This window comes from Erpetoichthys calabaricus, chromosome 7 (genome assembly GCF_900747795.2).
Source record: "Erpetoichthys calabaricus chromosome 7, fErpCal1.3, whole genome shotgun sequence".
NCBI lineage: Eukaryota > Metazoa > Chordata > Cladistia > Polypteriformes > Polypteridae > Erpetoichthys > Erpetoichthys calabaricus.
The window spans coordinates 167,417,048-167,434,223 of NC_041400.2; the positions used below are offsets into that span (position 1 = coordinate 167,417,048).

Genomic DNA, 17,176 nt, shown 5'->3' on the forward strand with positions numbered 1-17,176 from the left:
TAACATAATTAAAGCTGACAAAATTAAATGAGTGGTCCTGGAACTTACTGCCTTGCAACAAAGACAGTTAAAATATTGTGATTAATTAATATGTCATGTGGTTGCATATAGAGGGAATTTTAAGATTAGCATCTAATATTACAATAAGATTAAGCATGATTAGTATCCAACAGCTTCAGAATTTTTCAACAAAAAAGTACCTTTAATTTGATCCATCTTCCCTTTAATTTTATGTACCTAATTTATGCTGTGTGCTGTGTGATAGATGCATAGAGCTGACAGATTTTAACTTTGCAATTGTATAAACCTAATAATTGAATATATTGTACCTGTTATTTATATTTGTATCTCTTCCCATTCTCTTGTTAGGTCTGCATGTGTTATTTTTACCAAACCTTAATTTTTGCTGCTCTGGAAAAAATACGTATTTCAAAAAATATCAAATCACTTGCATGGTTTTAACTATTTTGCATAAAGATATTTATACACAAAAACAATGCTAAATTTATTTTTACACTATAATTAACAGTCACCAAAAATGGGCTATATGAGTTTACTTTTCTAATTAGATGCAGTGGCTGATGGATCTATCATTCACATTTTCAGCCACACCCCATGCTCAACTTCATGATGCCTATCTTTGGAAAGATTCCACACTAAAGGAAGTGTTACCAATTTTGAAATATTGGCAAAAATAAGTAATTCAAGATCTTTGACATTACCAGACATTGTTTTTGTATATTATTTATTAGATATTTAATTAACAAATGTCTATGTTTTCTGGAATTGACATGTGTTAAAGATCTAATCAATAAGCCATATTATTAAAATAAGTCAGATATCAGCATTACATCTTCATTTTCTTTTTACATTTCAGCACAACTCTTATATTCACAAGGGTAATCAGGTATAGAGGAAGGACAAAGTCCATCTGGGAGGAACAGAAGAGGTAAAGATAGAAGAAGAAAAAGATTGTTTCATTGTAAGATGTAGAAAAAGAAGACTGGGATTGGGAGCACTGATATGCTCCCTAAAGGCCAAACTTTCCTGACACTTAGGAAACAGGATAGTTATAAAATGATAATCATTCCTGCAATATATTATGAGATATTATTTATTTTTAATTTGAGCAAAATTGAGGCTAAAAGGATATCTCCATGGATAAAAATGTATGATTTTTTTTACATTTGCTAATAAAAACTCAATGCATCCCTATATGCCTTTTTAAGACTATACAAATGAATTTAAGATCTGTCAACAATCTCTGCCAACTGGGAATTTTCATACTGGGAACATTCTATTCTCTTTGATTACATCAGTTGTGTAATCTAAATTTAGTATACATGAACTTTCAAGAACTCCTGTCAGCCTAAGAGCAGTCCTAGTCTGTGAGGTTTCAACAATAGATAGATAGATAGATAGATAGATAGATAGATAGATAGATAGATAGATAGACAGACAGACAGACAGACAGACAGACAGACAGACAGACAGACAGACAGACAGACAGACAGATAGATAGATAGATAGATAGATAGATAGATAGATAGATAGATAGATAGATAGATAGATAGATAGATTCCAAAGAACTCTTGATGTTAGTAATTAGAAATTAAATAATGCAGAAATAGTTAACTTTATATTTTTTGCTGGATTTTTTTGTGTTTGCATACTTACTTTGGTCCTTGTGTACACTGACCACACCTTATTAAATGCTAATGATAACTGCACTCAAGACTACAAAATCTGATGCTGATGTTAGTTGCAGCAAGATATTCACAGCAACATTTCAGCTAGTATTTAAACACAAAACACAATGTGCATTTCTTTTGTGATTTAGAGAAACCCGGTCTAGTATCTGTAAGAACCTCTTTCATTTGTTCATTTGACTTTGAATTTTCTCTTACATTTTGGTACCCCTTAAGAACCTAAAAGGGCCACTCTGTTTGTGCAGAACTGGAACCATTTGCCTCTTGGTATACTTAAGCTACATTTTGACTAACATTGATAACCTTATCTGATAAGAAAAGTGTTAAAGCAAGAACAGAAAACATCTGCCTCACATCTCACATACTCTGAACTGGACAAGGTTATTCTTCACTAATCAGGGTTAGAAAGGGTTAGTCATATATGCAAGCTTATTAGTGCGCTGACTGTATGGTAGCTAACCCCTGCAACTGGGTCCCCTCAACATTTATGATCTCCGCCCTAGGCAAATGCAGTCCCTTCATATATGGGCCTAGAAAATGAGAAACAATTGCTACCATAGGTCAATACCTTGTTCTATAAATAGCACATAGCCTAAACATCTGTATACACTACTCTTTAACCCTTAAAGCCTTGCACAAATACAGAAAAGCAACACAGTAAGTAAATAAAGCTAATCCTTGCTTTAAAAATATATCCTTCATTGTAAAATGAAAGACACAAAACATATAAGACAGCTATATTATACATTACACTGCTGCCACAGGATGAGATGCATTACTTAATAATTGGCAAAACACAAAGAAAGAGCCTGCAGGCCAAAGCAAGCTGAGAAACTACATAGGCTACATCACAGATCATCATGAGATGAGTGCAGACTCCACCACAAATGTCAAAGTTGTTCACTGAAACAGCAACCCAAAATAATAGTTTCAGCTCACAGTCATTGTCCTGAAAGTTGTTATATTATTAACTGTGTTCACTGTAGCAAGATAAATTAGAACATCTAAAACCCAATCAGATTATTAATGTATTATTCTCTTATGGCAACTATTATTGTGTAGCAAGGGTAGACGTACCTGTACAAAGTAAACTTCATCTTTTAAATTTCTTTTCTACTGAAACTCATTAGTGAAAACCAACAATTTATTTAACATACCTTTAGTCTGAGAATCAGGTTCAGTCCCAAATGAAACACCTTCAGTCTCCATTTCCAAATGGTTTTCCAAAACTTCTCCAGTAACAGGATTTTCAACTGTATCAGTCTGACATTCATGGAAAGTAACCCCCAACTATTGGTCAGTGGCAGTATAACGTAAAACGTTTACCAAACAATCTGCTTTAGTTTAACTAAATAAATAAATATGCACACATACACATATAAGTTTATATTGTATATATAGTCAGGAGAGTATATACTATATATATATACAGTGGTGTGAAAAACTATTTGCCCCCTTCCTGATTTCTTATTCTTTTGCATGTTTGTCACACAAAATGTTTCTGATCATCAAACACATTTAACCATTAGTCAAATATAACACAAGTAAACACAAAATGCAGTTTGTAAATGGTGGTTTTTATTATTTAGGGAGAAAAAAAAATCCAAACCTACATGGCCCTGTGTGAAAAAGTAATTGCCCCCTGAACCTAATAATTGGTTGGGCCACCCTTAGCAGCAATAACTGCAATCAAGCATTTGCGATAACTTGCAATGAGTCTTTTACAGCGCTCTGGAGGAATTTTGGCCCACTCATCTTTGCAAAATTGTTGTAATTCAGCTTTATTTGAGGGTTTTCTAGCATGAACCGCCTTTTTAAGGTCATGCCATAACATCTCAATTGGATTCAGGTCAGGACTTTGACTAGGCCACTCCAAAGTCTTCATTTTGTTTTTCTTCAGCCATTCAGAGGTGGATTTGCTGGTGTGTTTTGGGTCATTGTCCTGTTGCAGCACCCAAGATCGCTTCAGCTTGAGTTGACGAACAGATGGCCGGACATTCTCCTTCAGGATTTTTTGGTAGACAGTAGAATTCATGGTTCCATCTATCACAGCAAGCCTTCCAGGTCCTGAAGCAGCAAAACAACCCCAGACCATCACACTACCACCACCATATTTTACTGTTGGTATGATGTTCTTTTTCTGAAATGCTGTGTTCCTTTTACGCCAGATGTAACGAGACATTTGCCTTCCAAAAAGTTCAACTTTTGACTCATCAGTCCACAAGGTATTTTCCCAAAAGTCTTAGCAATCATTGAGATGTTTCTTAGCAAAATTGAGACGAGCCCTAATGTTCTTTTTGCTTAACAGTGGTTTGCGTCTTGGAAATCTGCCATGCAGGCTGTTTTTGCCCAGTCTCTTTCTTATGGTGGAGTCGTGAACACTGACCTTAATTGAGGCAAGTGAGGCCTGCAGTTCTTTAGACGTTGTCCTGGGGTCTTTTGTGACCTCTCGGATGAGTCGTCTCTGCGCTCTTGGGGTAATTTTGGTCGGCCGGCCACTCCTGGGAAGGTTCACCACTGTTCCATGTTTTTGCCATTTGTGGATAATGGCTCTCACTGTGGTTCGCTGGAGTCCCAAAGCTTTAGAAATGGCTTTATAACCTTTACCAGACTGATAGATCTCAATTACTTCTGTTCTCATTTGTTCCTGAATTTCTTTGGATCTTGGCATGATGTCTAGCTTTTGAGGTGCTTTTGGTCTACTTCTCTGTGTCAGGCAGCTCCTATTTAAGTGATTTCTTGATTGAAACAGGTGTGGCAGTAATCAGGCCTGGGGGTGGCTACGGAAATTGAACTCAGGTGTGATACACCACAGTTAGGTTATTTTTTAACAAGGGGGCAATTACTTTTTCACACAGGGCCAATGTAGGTTTGGATTTTTTTTCTCCCTAAATAATAAAAACCATCATTTAAAAACTGCATTTTGTGTTTACTTGTGTTATATTTGACTAATGGTTAAATGTGTTTGATGATCAGAAACATTTTGTGTGACAAACATGCAAAAGAATAAGAAATCAATAAGGGGGCAAATAGTTTTTCACACCACTGTATATATATATATACACAGTATACTAGGGGAGCAAGCCCCCCGGCGCCTTCAGCGCCCAACCCCCAGCTGCGGCCAGAATATTAGTAAAATCTGTAAATGTACAAAAGAAAAATTATTATTTATTGGAGTCAAAATCATGAAATTCTATAAATATGTAAAAGAAAAATTAATTATTATTTAAAGGAGTAAAAATCATGAAAAGAGAATAAAATATTTACTCTCTTACCGATTGGAGTATTCCTGTTAAACTGAGGTGCACTATGCTTGATGAGTATTTATAAGAGACTAAACAAACAATCCATTCGTTTTAACTGACATTCTTATAGATAAAAAAACTTTAAAAAATAAATGACTCATTTAAATAACAGGAAAAATCACGTGAAAACTAAAGTGGTATGCAATGGGTCATCGTAACTCAACCTTCAGCTAACTAAATCACCTAAATACAAACATTGGTGTTATGAATAGATCATTTTTTTTAATAGTTTGTTCCTGTGAAAGAAAGTTTACTCGATGAAAAATAAAAACCATGACTTTCTTGATATTAAAAACCACAACTTTCTTGATATTTTAGTTTATAATTTAAAAACAGAACAAGAATCTAAAAAATCTAACATCACATTAAAGTTCATATGTAGGTTTTAAAATAAGCCCAATTTAAAGTGTGACAAAAAACATGACATAAAATCATTGCACTTTTAGGCTTAGGATTTTATATATATATATATATATATATATATATATATATATATATATATATATATATATATATATATATATATATATATATATATATATATTTGCAGCTGGAGATCCATGAAGGGAGAAAAAAGAATCACGTATCATAAAATAGTTTTTTATTCCTGAGCTTTGAACCCCTATCAGGGGTCTTCATCAGAGGATAATGCTTAGACTTACAAGAATCAAAGGCAATATATAGCAAAATACTGACTTAGTCACCTCCACCCCACCCCCCCCCCCCCCCCCACTGAATGTGTTGCTATATATTGCCTTTGATTATATATATATATATTGTGGACTAAGCCCCAGACACAGACAGGCGGACATTTTGTAAATCATCACCACACGTTTATTTACAGTCTACTATTTACAAGTTAAATGCCACACAACCCCAAACTCCCCCAAAGTCCAGGCCTCACACTCTTGCCTTGTCTCTTCAGGCCGCCTCCACTCCTCACCTTCCAGCTTCGTCCTTCTTCCACCCGACTCAAGCACGCAATGAAGGGAGGTGGCCCCTTTTATAATCACCCGGATGTGCTCCAGGTGATTCCCGGCAATCTTCCATCGACACGCCCCAGTGTGGTGGAAGTGCCGGCTGCATCCCTGGAAGCACTCTAGGTGTCTCTGCTCCTCTTCCCCCCAGCACTTCTAGGTGTGGCAGAAGTGCTGAAGTCCAGGGCCCCCAAGGCACTGGGGAGCCCCCTGGCAGTGACCACGGGCCCCTACAGGGTTAAGCTTCAAAGCTCTTTACCCGTGGTCCCCATAGCAACCAGGGTGGTCACCCCCACGTGGTCTGAGGTGGGCGTAAGCCCTCTTCCAGTCCTCCTGGGTGTTCCGGTCGGGTCACCCCCCCAGCCACCTGCGACACTGCCCCACCGCCAGCGAAGACCCGTCGGGCAGAGCAACTCGTCCCGCGAGGGCAGCTCATCCCCGAAGTGGGTCATACTCCTGAGGCTCCATGGTTCGATCCAGCACCCTGGGACCTACTCCTTCGGGACCCTCTCCGAGGTCTTCGTGCCCCTTTGGTTGGAGTCCCTCCGCCAGCTGCGACAATATATATATATATATATATACAGTATGATTGGGCTCCGTGGCCTCTGCCAGAGGGAGCTGCATAGAGCTGCACAGCTTAACAAGCCCGTCTGGGCGGGAGCGCCATAGACATAGAATTACTAGACGCCTCATGACCAGCAGCATCATACGTCAACGTCGCCACCATATTGTGAGTAGCACTGCTGTGGAGTGAAGTAATGGATAAAGATACCTCACGCATCTGCTGCTTGGGATTGTACAAACCGCTGTACGCTCCAAACCAGATCTCAGGGATTACATTTCAATGGTAAAGCTGAACAAATGTTTTGGTTATATTTGGCCATTAGAAAATCCTGTTTTATAATCTTAACTTCAGCTACGCCAGGCTAAGCTAGCAAAGCTATGCATTTATGTGCTCAAGTGAGCCTCCAAACAACGTTTTGGCGCAAACGTATTTAGTCACTAACTATGTAGATTGTTGTTAGCTGTTAACATTTCTCAAACTTTGAAAGTTTCCCAAAGAAATCCACCTCAGGAAGCAGTGGGAGGTAGCCCTTAGACGGGATTTTGAGAAAGCTGTCCTGTGATGTGTGCCGTGCTAGCTTGGTAACAGATGCTGTACCGGCATCATATGATCAAAGCTACCACTTGCTCACATTAAAAAAACAAAGGAGGTTTGATGATTCCTTCTGAGGGTACAGTCAAGATGGTCAAAGTAGCTGAGCGTGTTATCTGACAGTCAACATTAGGGCAAGCTGTCAGTGTATCTTTGATCAATCAGTTTGTTCTGGCTGAAGATTGGTTCAGATGATGTGCTTTTTCTCAAGGAGCACATTGAGGAAACATAGTTTGAAATTGACAACCATCATTTTATGCTCATGTCTTTAGTTGTGTCTGTCTTCCACAAACTAAGGCTGCACCATATTGCCAGACTGAATACTCTCAAATTACAGAGTGGCAACACACAGAAAAAGCTATGTAAGACAGTTCTGTTTCAAGGATTTTAGATCCTATCCTGTATATATTTAAGTAACCACATTGTATGTGTGTGTGCATATGTGTGAGAGAGAGAGATTGAGAGAGGAATGAGTGAAATGTTTTCAGAAATTATTAAGCCAATTTGTATACAATAAAATTGTTTATTTTTGTCATTGAGTGTATGATTTCACTGTTAAAAGAAAGACAAACAAAGATAACTGGCAGTAACAGTGCAAAATTCACAATTGGTATGCCAGTTTGAAAAGATAAGTTTTGAGGGTAGTCTTAAAATGTGTTATTGAATCGAGCTGACGTATATGAGAGGGAAGAGAATTCCAGAGTTGAGGAGCACTATGAGAGACTCTCAAGCTCCCATAGAACAGAGTTTGATGTGTGGTACAGAAAGTAGAGCTGCACATGAGGATCTGAGTGAGCCAGAGAGAGTGTAAGTCTGTTGGAGATCAGTGAGGTTGTGGAGAGCTTTAAATGTTAAGAGCAGTATTTTGTGTTGTATTCTGTAGTTAACAGGGAGCCAGTGAAGTTTAGAGAGAATAGGTGTAATATGTTAAGTGGATTTAGAACAGCAGGTTATTATCCTGGCAGCAGAATTTTGAAGAAGTTGTAAGCGATGGATAAGTTTTTGTGGGATGCCAGATAGAATAGCATTACAGTAATCTATACGTGAGGTGACTAGGGCATTAACCAATACTTCAGTACTGTGTTGCATAAGAACAGGACAAAGTCTAGAAATGTTACAGAGATTGAAGAAGGCAGTCCGAGAAATGTTACTTATATAGGATTATTTAATAATTGCCATTATTAGTGTATAAATGGATATAATTGCATTTAAACGATTCGCAAAAATCACCAAAATCTATTGCATGTAAACAATACTGTTTTAAACATTATTGTTTTTTCATCAGAAAACCCAGTTTCCACGTCTACCTGTATTAATTTAAATGGCACTTTTGCCACTCGCAATATGGCGGATGCGCTGACGTATTGTGTCGACTGGGCAACACATTGAATGCGGCGTCTATCTATATATGTCTATGGGGAGCGCAGCCACACCCGGAAGTGCAGCCGGAAGTAGGTCAACGAGCACCTGCACAACTTCCGGGTGGGCTATAAGAGGAGCCTGCAGCCACTACTCAGGGCGCCGGAGTAGGGAGGAGGAGGAGGACAAAGCTGCCCTGGGAGGAGTGGAGGAAAAGAAGAGTGTGTTTTGGGTTTTTTTCTTGGGTGGTGTTTTTGGGGACTATGTAAGGCCAGTGGGGCACGGGAAAATAAATTCTTCTGTGTATTTTTTGCCTCTGGTGTCAGTCTGTGTTGGATCGGCGCCAATAAAGCGCCTTTGCCAAAATATATATATTTATATATACATATATATATGTGTGTGTGTGTGTGTATACTGTGTATATAGTCACACATGTAAGATTGTGTCATGCTACTTAGGATTTGGGTCATCCTATCTCACAGTTCTGGATTTCTATGTGACATTAAAGAGATTAGAATAGAGTAGCAAAATCCGAAGGAACCATGATGTCACTTCCACCTGTACCAACAAAACCATTTCCCTTGTGTATGTGTGGATTTTGTGAAATTTGCTCCTGCATGATGCATAAACTAGCCAAAAATCACTTTTGTCATCAGAAGTTAAGAGATCAGAGAACTACTTGTCATTAGCCTCCTACAGCTGAAAGAATGGATGGAACTATATGTATAATAGAGCCCTGAAGCAGCACACAAACCACAATATAGGTCTCTGCCTACCTGTCACATGCTGGGAAACTAAGTGAATTTAGTGTCATTATGTGGCTCATACTTAAACATGCAGCTTTTCATAGCCTTTCCCTTCCCTATTGAATGCTTGGCAATGTTAATCTCACTTAAGTTACAGTACGTGATGAGGATAAAGAGTCTGACTGGCACTGTATATTATTGCCTCCGTAAAATCCAACAGACTAATCCATTTTTGTTACTTACAGCATACATGTCTTTGGATACTGCCAAATAATGCTATTTACTCTCAGTTTCTCTTCAAATATAAACCGAGGTAATGAAGCCTTTGTATATTCTACAAATGGAAATGTTGAATGTACCAAGTGTCACTATAAAATGATCGGTGAGCGGTTATTCATTAGTATTCCACCAAAAAAAAAACCTGCTTAATCCAATACAGGTTCATGGGTGGGGGCTAGATCCATGAGTGACTGGTGGTTAAAAAAAAGTAAAAATAAACAACAGAGAAAAAATCTTTTAAATTAGATTCAACATTTTGATGGTTTAACACCAGTGCCACCCAATGACAAATTTATTAAACTTAAACAATTTATTGTAGAAACAGCATGTTGTCCCTGTGATTACTTCCTACACTTTATACATGTGAATGCATGCATATCCTACTGAATGTTTAGTCCAAGAATGTATAAATATAAAATATGCACATTTCATTAATTGGTCCAGACAACAGCCTTAATTAAACAGCTGTAAAAAAATGTTTTATGGCAGACAGCAAGTATCGCAATGTTGGTACACTTCATTTTAAGGCGGAACAAAAAAGGCTATGTGTACATATATCCCTTTTGCTGTCTCTACTTTTTAGTGAGCCGATTGTCTTCTATTTAGTAATGTCGATAAATGACCTAGCAAGAAAATATATGCTGCAGTGAACATCATCTTAAACAGAATACTATGCAAAATATGTATATCATAAAGCTTAATCAGTATTCATCTGTTTATTCTTTATGCATTTGGACACACCACAATAAAATACCACAAAAACTTTCAGGGATCATCCTCTCATCCAGGAAGAGGTCAGCAACATTATTTTAGCAAAAAACATTGGTCTGGAAGTTGTAGCAGTACCACATCTAGTGCAAAATGTCACCAACATAATGAGCCCATCTAAGCAGAAAAACCTTTCTTTGCCTGCCTTGCTTTTTCCACGGTCAGTTTTATTAGCTTTAGCCTTGACTGAAATGCTAAAAAACCACTGAACATTAAACTTCTTTATAATAAAGCAATACAATAAATCCTACTCTAGATTAAGTAAGTTGGAGAATGTTATGTTTTATTTCTGTTCTGTATATCGATAAAGCTCAATCTCTGTCTTTTTCTTTGTTCTTTATGTATAAATGTGTTTTTCAAGCCAGAGACTGGAAATTTGGCACAAAGATCCAGTACCTCTTATACTAAGTAAGATTTGTGGCATCTAACTTTTAGCCATCAAGTTCACTGAATTCTAAGAAGACCACTTTCTTGAAATTTCAAGTTTGTTCTTTAGAATATGGCGCAAAAATCTATAGATTTAGCATTCATTTACTGAAAAAATATATTTTCTAACAGATTCTTCATTCAAATACTTTTTCTATTAGAGAGTCATGAAACTTAATCAACTTCTGTTCTCCACAATATGCTGCAACATTTCTAGAATTTTCTTGAAGCATAAGTACACCAACTCGCTTGTAACCAAGATTCCAAATTTAAATATTTTTCTGCAAATTTATATTATGTACAAACAAATCGATGCTAAAAATATGTATGTACAACTGTAAGGGTAATAAAGTTTGTTGATATACTGTATAACATGTTATTACTCTTAACCTTTTACCTTTCCACTTTTTGAGCAGGGCAATGCCAAGTAACTCAGCTTTTAATAATTAATATGCTTAATAAATAAAAACTCTATAATAATTTATCATTTAAAATTAATTTCAAGATATAATAGATTTTTTTTATTACCTGGACATATTCATCCTCCATAGACTCCAGTGTCATGTTTCTCAGGGTAGTTGATGCATGACTGAATGCACTTACCTGGGTACCTGATAATTCATCCATTGTTACTGAGGAGCTCTTAAGTATTTTCTGACAAAACGTCTCAAGTTCCTTCAGCTCTACATCATTAGCATTGGAAAGTATAGTATTATTGTGTTCCTGTATGTCTATTTCAAGATCTGATATGTATGTAGATGGTAAACTCATCAAAAATGTTAAAGTCTCATTTGACTGACAATTTTCAAGTTCTTCCCAGGACTCGTTAATTTCTGGTGGAGTATTCTTAGTGTGTAGTGGATAATGCACCAATAAGTTGTGCAAAGGTAATTGTATGGATGAAACAGGGGGTGTGTTTTTTACTGAATTACCTTTTGCAAAGTCTATTTCATTGCTACTAGTTGAATCCAAATCAACAAAACTGAAGTCAGGCTTGGTAAATGAAAGCTTCTCTCCTGTACTGTCTGACAAATCCTTTGAACAAATCACTGAAGTGTCCAATTGTCCATATATTTGGAATCCATTATCCGCTCTAGTAGAGGAGGTGGCAGTAATTAGAAGACTTTGAGAACACACAGTTTCTGATGAGTCCTATAAATACATAAACATTCTATTTTAACCACCTACATTTAAATACCTTACAAATATTCTGTAATACCTTTTTTATCTTTTATTGACTATATTAAGAGCATGTAACAACCCATACATTCAAGTCAAACTTAACAAAACTGAATTCAACTCCCACCCAGGAGAAAGAGTGGAAGGCCAACTGCCAGAGTAAAACTCTGAGAGTAGTAAAGAGGGAAAGAAGTCCTTCTCCCAAATATAATAGATCCTGCCAGGTTTTAAAAAATGTTTTAAACAGATCCTCTAAGTCAGAGTTTTTCCAATTTCAAATAGTATATAACATCAGTTGCTCACTGACTTAAAAGAGGTGGGCTAGGATTCATCCAGTTGAGCAAGGTAAGTCTACATGCTAATAATGAAGTAAAGACAATTACAGTTTGTTTCTCCTTCTCCATTTTAAGCCCATCTGAAAGTACACCAATCACAGCTATTAATGACTTACGAGTGATTGTGAAACCAAGGCTGTCTGATAGGCACTTAAAACTTTTTGTCTAGAATGATGTTAATTTGGTACATGCCCAAAACATTTGACCTAGTGAGGCTGAAGCTCGATTGCAACATTTGCAGGTTGGATCATGCCCTGGAAACATTTTGGACAATATTAAACAAGATAAATGTGCTCGATAAAAGATTTTAAGTTGAATAATTGAATGCTTTGCACATATGGAGCTAGAGTGAATTCTGTGCATGGCTGAAATATTTTTCAGAAATGATGAGTGAAAGATCCTTTTCCCACTGTACTCTGGGATATTTTTAAAAGGTAGAGACTTTAAAATGGTTTTATATATTAGGCTTCAAGCCAGATCAATATTTCTTCTGGAATAGAAATGGGTGGGAGGTGAGGAAAATTGGGAAGATTTCATTTAGCAAAGTTTCTAATTTGAAGATAGTGGAAAAATTCTGTTGATGGGAAGCTAAATTTGGAGTGTAATTGTTCGTAGGATGCAAAGACATTATTTATATACAAATCTCTAAATGATTTAATCCCGTACATTTTCCAAACATTAAAAACTGCAAGTTTGAAAGGATGGAAAAAGGTGGTTATCATGTATAGGTGCCACAGATAAAATATTCTCTAACTTGAAGTGCTTCCTACATTGGCTCCATATTCTGAGTGAATGAAGGACAATTGGGTTGTTAGTATATTGACAATACCTTGTATTTACTGGAGTACAAAGCAAGGAAAACAATGAAGTACTGCAGGATTTCATTTCAATTGCAGACCAAGCTAGTGTGTGTTCATCTATTTGTGTCAATGTCCAGGTTTTTATAGCTTGTATATTTACCGCCCAGTAATAATATTGAAAATTAGGTAGAGTCATGCCACCTTCTGATTTAGGTGGTAGATTCGACTTTTGGATGCATGGATACTTCAAATTCCAAATAAATTAAGTTATAATTGAATCTAATTTCTTAAAAAAATTATTTGTTAAAGTATATGGGGAAGTTCTGTATTACTGTATTATTATGATTCAGTTTGTGCAGAGTTAAATGGCAGCAAATAATGGACACTAATTAAGAAATGAGTTAGAAAGAAACCTATGGCCAAAATACCATTCCAGAACTGGAGTTTAAGACTCCTGCTTACTTACAAAGGTTGGAAAAAAAATAAAGAACTTCCAGTAAAGATAAGTGTTGCAAAAAGAAATGCATCGTTGATGACAGAGGTCACAGGAGAATGGTCAGACTGGTTCAAGCTGATAGAAAGGCTATGGTAACAAAAAGCCAAGGCTGCAGTGGGCGCAGGCCTACTGAGATTGGACAGCTGAAGACTGGAAAAATGGAGCTTAACCTGATGAATCTCAGTTTCTGATGTGGCAAACAGGTGGTAGGGTCAGAATTTGGCACAAACAGTATGAATCCACACACCCAACCTGCTTTGTGTCAACAGCCCGGGCTGGTGCTGGCGCAATGGTGTGGGCAATGTTCTGAGCAGGATGCACAACATGTTGTACCCTGATGTGGATGGGCTACAAGAGCAGAAGACCATTTCAGGTTACACTCCTGTCAGACAAGAACAGAAAGCTGAAGTTGCAGTGGGCACAGGCTCACCAAAACTGGACAGTTAAAGACTGGAAAAACATAGCCTGGTCTGATGAATCTCAATTTCTGCTGAGGTACACAGGCACCAGTAGCATGAATCCACACACCCAACCTGCATTATGTCAACAGTCCAGGCTGGTGGTGGTGTAATGGGGAATTGTGGACAATATTTTCTTGAGATTGTCTCAAACTGGTTTCATGAACATGGCATTAAGTTTCATTGCATTTCAGAGGCCTTCCCAATCACGGATTTGAATCTAAAAGAACATCTTTGGGATGTTGTAGGACAAACCTGCAAAATGTCCATGATGCTGTCATCACAAACTAGGACCAGAATCTCAAAGTCATGTTTTCAGCATGTTGTGGAATCCGTGCCACGAAGAACTGAGGCAGTTTGGAGAGCAAAAGGAAGCCCTACCCAGTATTACTACAGGGTTGCTAATAATTTGTTCAGTGAGTGTACATGTATACCAAAAGATTTATTTGCCTCATAAACAGATTATGAATGCCCATGAATCTTAATCTAATGGAATTCAGGCTTTGAATTATGGATTTTAGACCAAAGTTGGGAACAGAGGACTTAAATGAATGAAAGAATGAATAAACTAACTATATGTCTAAATTGTCCCAGGGTTGGCCATAAAATTAAGTGTATTTGAATATTATGCAGCCTGTGAAGATAAAGTACTTTATGTTTAACATTTGTCAGGCATACTGTACTGTAACTAATTTTTCTCCTCTCACACACAGCAGGTGTAATCATATATAGAAAAGTCCCTGAGAGCTTTAAAGAAGAGCTAGGTCTGCCTCAGACAATATAAAAATAGCAACAAAACTGGCATTGTCTATTAAGAGATAAGATATTAATAATGAAATTTATATGCTTTTATCAGACAAGAAGGTAACACATACCATGTCATCAATTGTATTTTCTGAAACAGTGTTATCTATCTTTTCCATGAAAGAAGATTCATTTACTACTGTGAAGAGAAAACAGCAAAGCCTTTTACATATATTGATACACAATAATATTAAACATCACATAAAAGCAAAAAACTATATCTAGTGAGACTTTTACAATCACGTTTATTATTCACTTTCAAGTAAATTGTTTTGAAAAATTAATAACCTGAAACACTTAATGACAGTAATGAACAGTACAGTAGTTATCAAAAGTGCAATAATATTTTTGAAAATGCAGAGTATACAAATAAAGAATACAGCCTTTGGTAATAATATCAGGTACACACGTGTAGGGCTGCAGGTCACTGTGGTATACAGGTGCTGGTCATAAAATTAGAATATCATGACAAAGTTGATTTATTTCAGTAATTCCATTCAAAAAGTGAAACTTGTATATTAGATTCATTCATTACACACAGACTGATGTATTTCAAATGTTTATTTCTTTTAATGTTGATGATTATAACTGACAACTAATGAAAGTCCCAAATTCAGTATCTCGGAAAATTACAATATCAATTAAGACCAATGCAAAAAAAGGATTTTTAGAAATGTTGGCCAACTGAAAGGTATGAACATGAAAAGCATGAGCATGTACAGCACTCAATTCTCTGTACCCTTTACTGTTAAGTGTGCCTGTAAAGATCATTAAGAGATATCTGACATTATTTGAAAAAACTCAAGGAGAGCCCATCCTTTGCTATCTGACCCCTAATATGAATTCCATGTTTCTCAGATTAAAGCTAAACTCAACAACTCTCTTTTAAAGAATACCTAATTCATACTGATCATGATAAATGTTATTTATCAGATGCCAAGCAAAGAAAATTACCTGCCTTATGTCACCGCAAATGTTATGCTTTCTCTTCTTTAACCTCCATTAAGACTACATAAGGCACTCTTTGTAACATTTCTTTAGAAATTAACTGCTTTGCGAATTATTACTCCAAAATTTTGCAGCTGATTGTTCCCCACCTGACTCCTGAGGCAACAGATGCAATACTTGCCTTTGTACAACTTCCAAAACATTCTAAAAATCACGCTGTTGTCTTAAATTCTTAGATTACCTCCACCAGATTGCCCCAGTTATAGACCACCTTCTTTGATGAACTCAACCACCACATTGTTACCTCTTTGGGCTGAACTCTTCATTGTATTCACCCAGTATATATATTTTTTATACGGTTTAAACACTGATAACAAGTGAGTCCAGTAATTCTGCTTTGTAACTTCACATTAAACAATGCCCAGTGCTCATGATACCACAGCTATGCTGATGACACACAACTGTATTTATCAACAGCGCCTGATGACCCACTCTCTTGGTTCACTGACACAATGTCTTATTTGTGTTTCTAAATGGATGAGTAGTAATTTTCTCAAACTAAATAAGGAAAAACAGAAATTTCAGTGATTGCCAAGAAAAGCCAAGCAAAATGACACCTTTCATTGGCTAACTAAAAAGATTACAATATGCAAGCTTTCGAGGCAACTCAGTCCCCTTCCTCAAGCAAGATGTAAAGTGATTGCCAAAAATGGATATAATGAGGGTATTAGAAATAAACTTGATCCATTAGGCTTAAAAGTCAAGACAGAGGAAAAGAATTTAGGGGTAATTATTGACTCTGACCTAAATTTTAAATCACATATTAATCAGATTACTAGGACAGCATTTTTTCACTTAAGAAATATAGCAAAAGTTAGACCTCTTATAACATTGCGACTAGATTACTACAATGCACTCATCTCAGGACTACCAAAAAATGACATAAATCGACTGCAACAAGTGCAGAATGCAGCTGCTAGAATCTTAACTAGGAAAAGAAAATCCAAGCACATCTCTCCAGTTCTGATGTCACTACATTGGTTACCCGTGTCATTTAGAATTGACTTTAAAATACTGCTTATGGTTTACAAAGCCTTAAATAATCTAGCTCCATCCTATATTTCAGAATGCCTTTCACCTTACACTCCAAATCGTAACCTTAGATCTTCAAATGAGTGTCTGCTTATTAGATAGAGAGCTAAACTTAAAAGAAGTGGTGAGGCAGCCTTCTGCTGTTATGCACCTAAAATCGGGAATAGCTTACCCATAGAAATTTGCCAGGCTAATACAGTGGAGCATTTTTAAAAAAATTGCTAAAAACTTATTTTAACATGGCTTTCTCATAGCTTCATTTTAGTTTAATCCTGATATTCTGTATATGCATTTAATTATCATTATCATTCATGGTGGCTCCAAAATCCGTACTAACCC

General features: G+C 36.6%; 1 protein-coding gene across 1 annotated transcript; it reads right to left on the reverse strand.

Moving 5' to 3' along the window:
* Window positions 1–102: 102 nt before the first annotated feature.
* LOC114655154 (uncharacterized) lies at window positions 103–14,958 on the reverse strand. The gene is made up of 4 exons (XM_051929525.1): window positions 14,869–14,958; window positions 11,329–11,877; window positions 2,867–2,999; window positions 103–411 (listed from the first exon to the last, which is right to left on the reverse strand). The coding sequence occupies exons 1-4, from the start codon at window positions 14,914–14,916 to the stop codon at window positions 308–310; spliced, it is 834 nt and encodes a 277-aa protein (XP_051785485.1). The 5' UTR covers window positions 14,917–14,958; the 3' UTR covers window positions 103–307.
* Window positions 14,959–17,176: the final 2,218 nt, after the last annotated feature.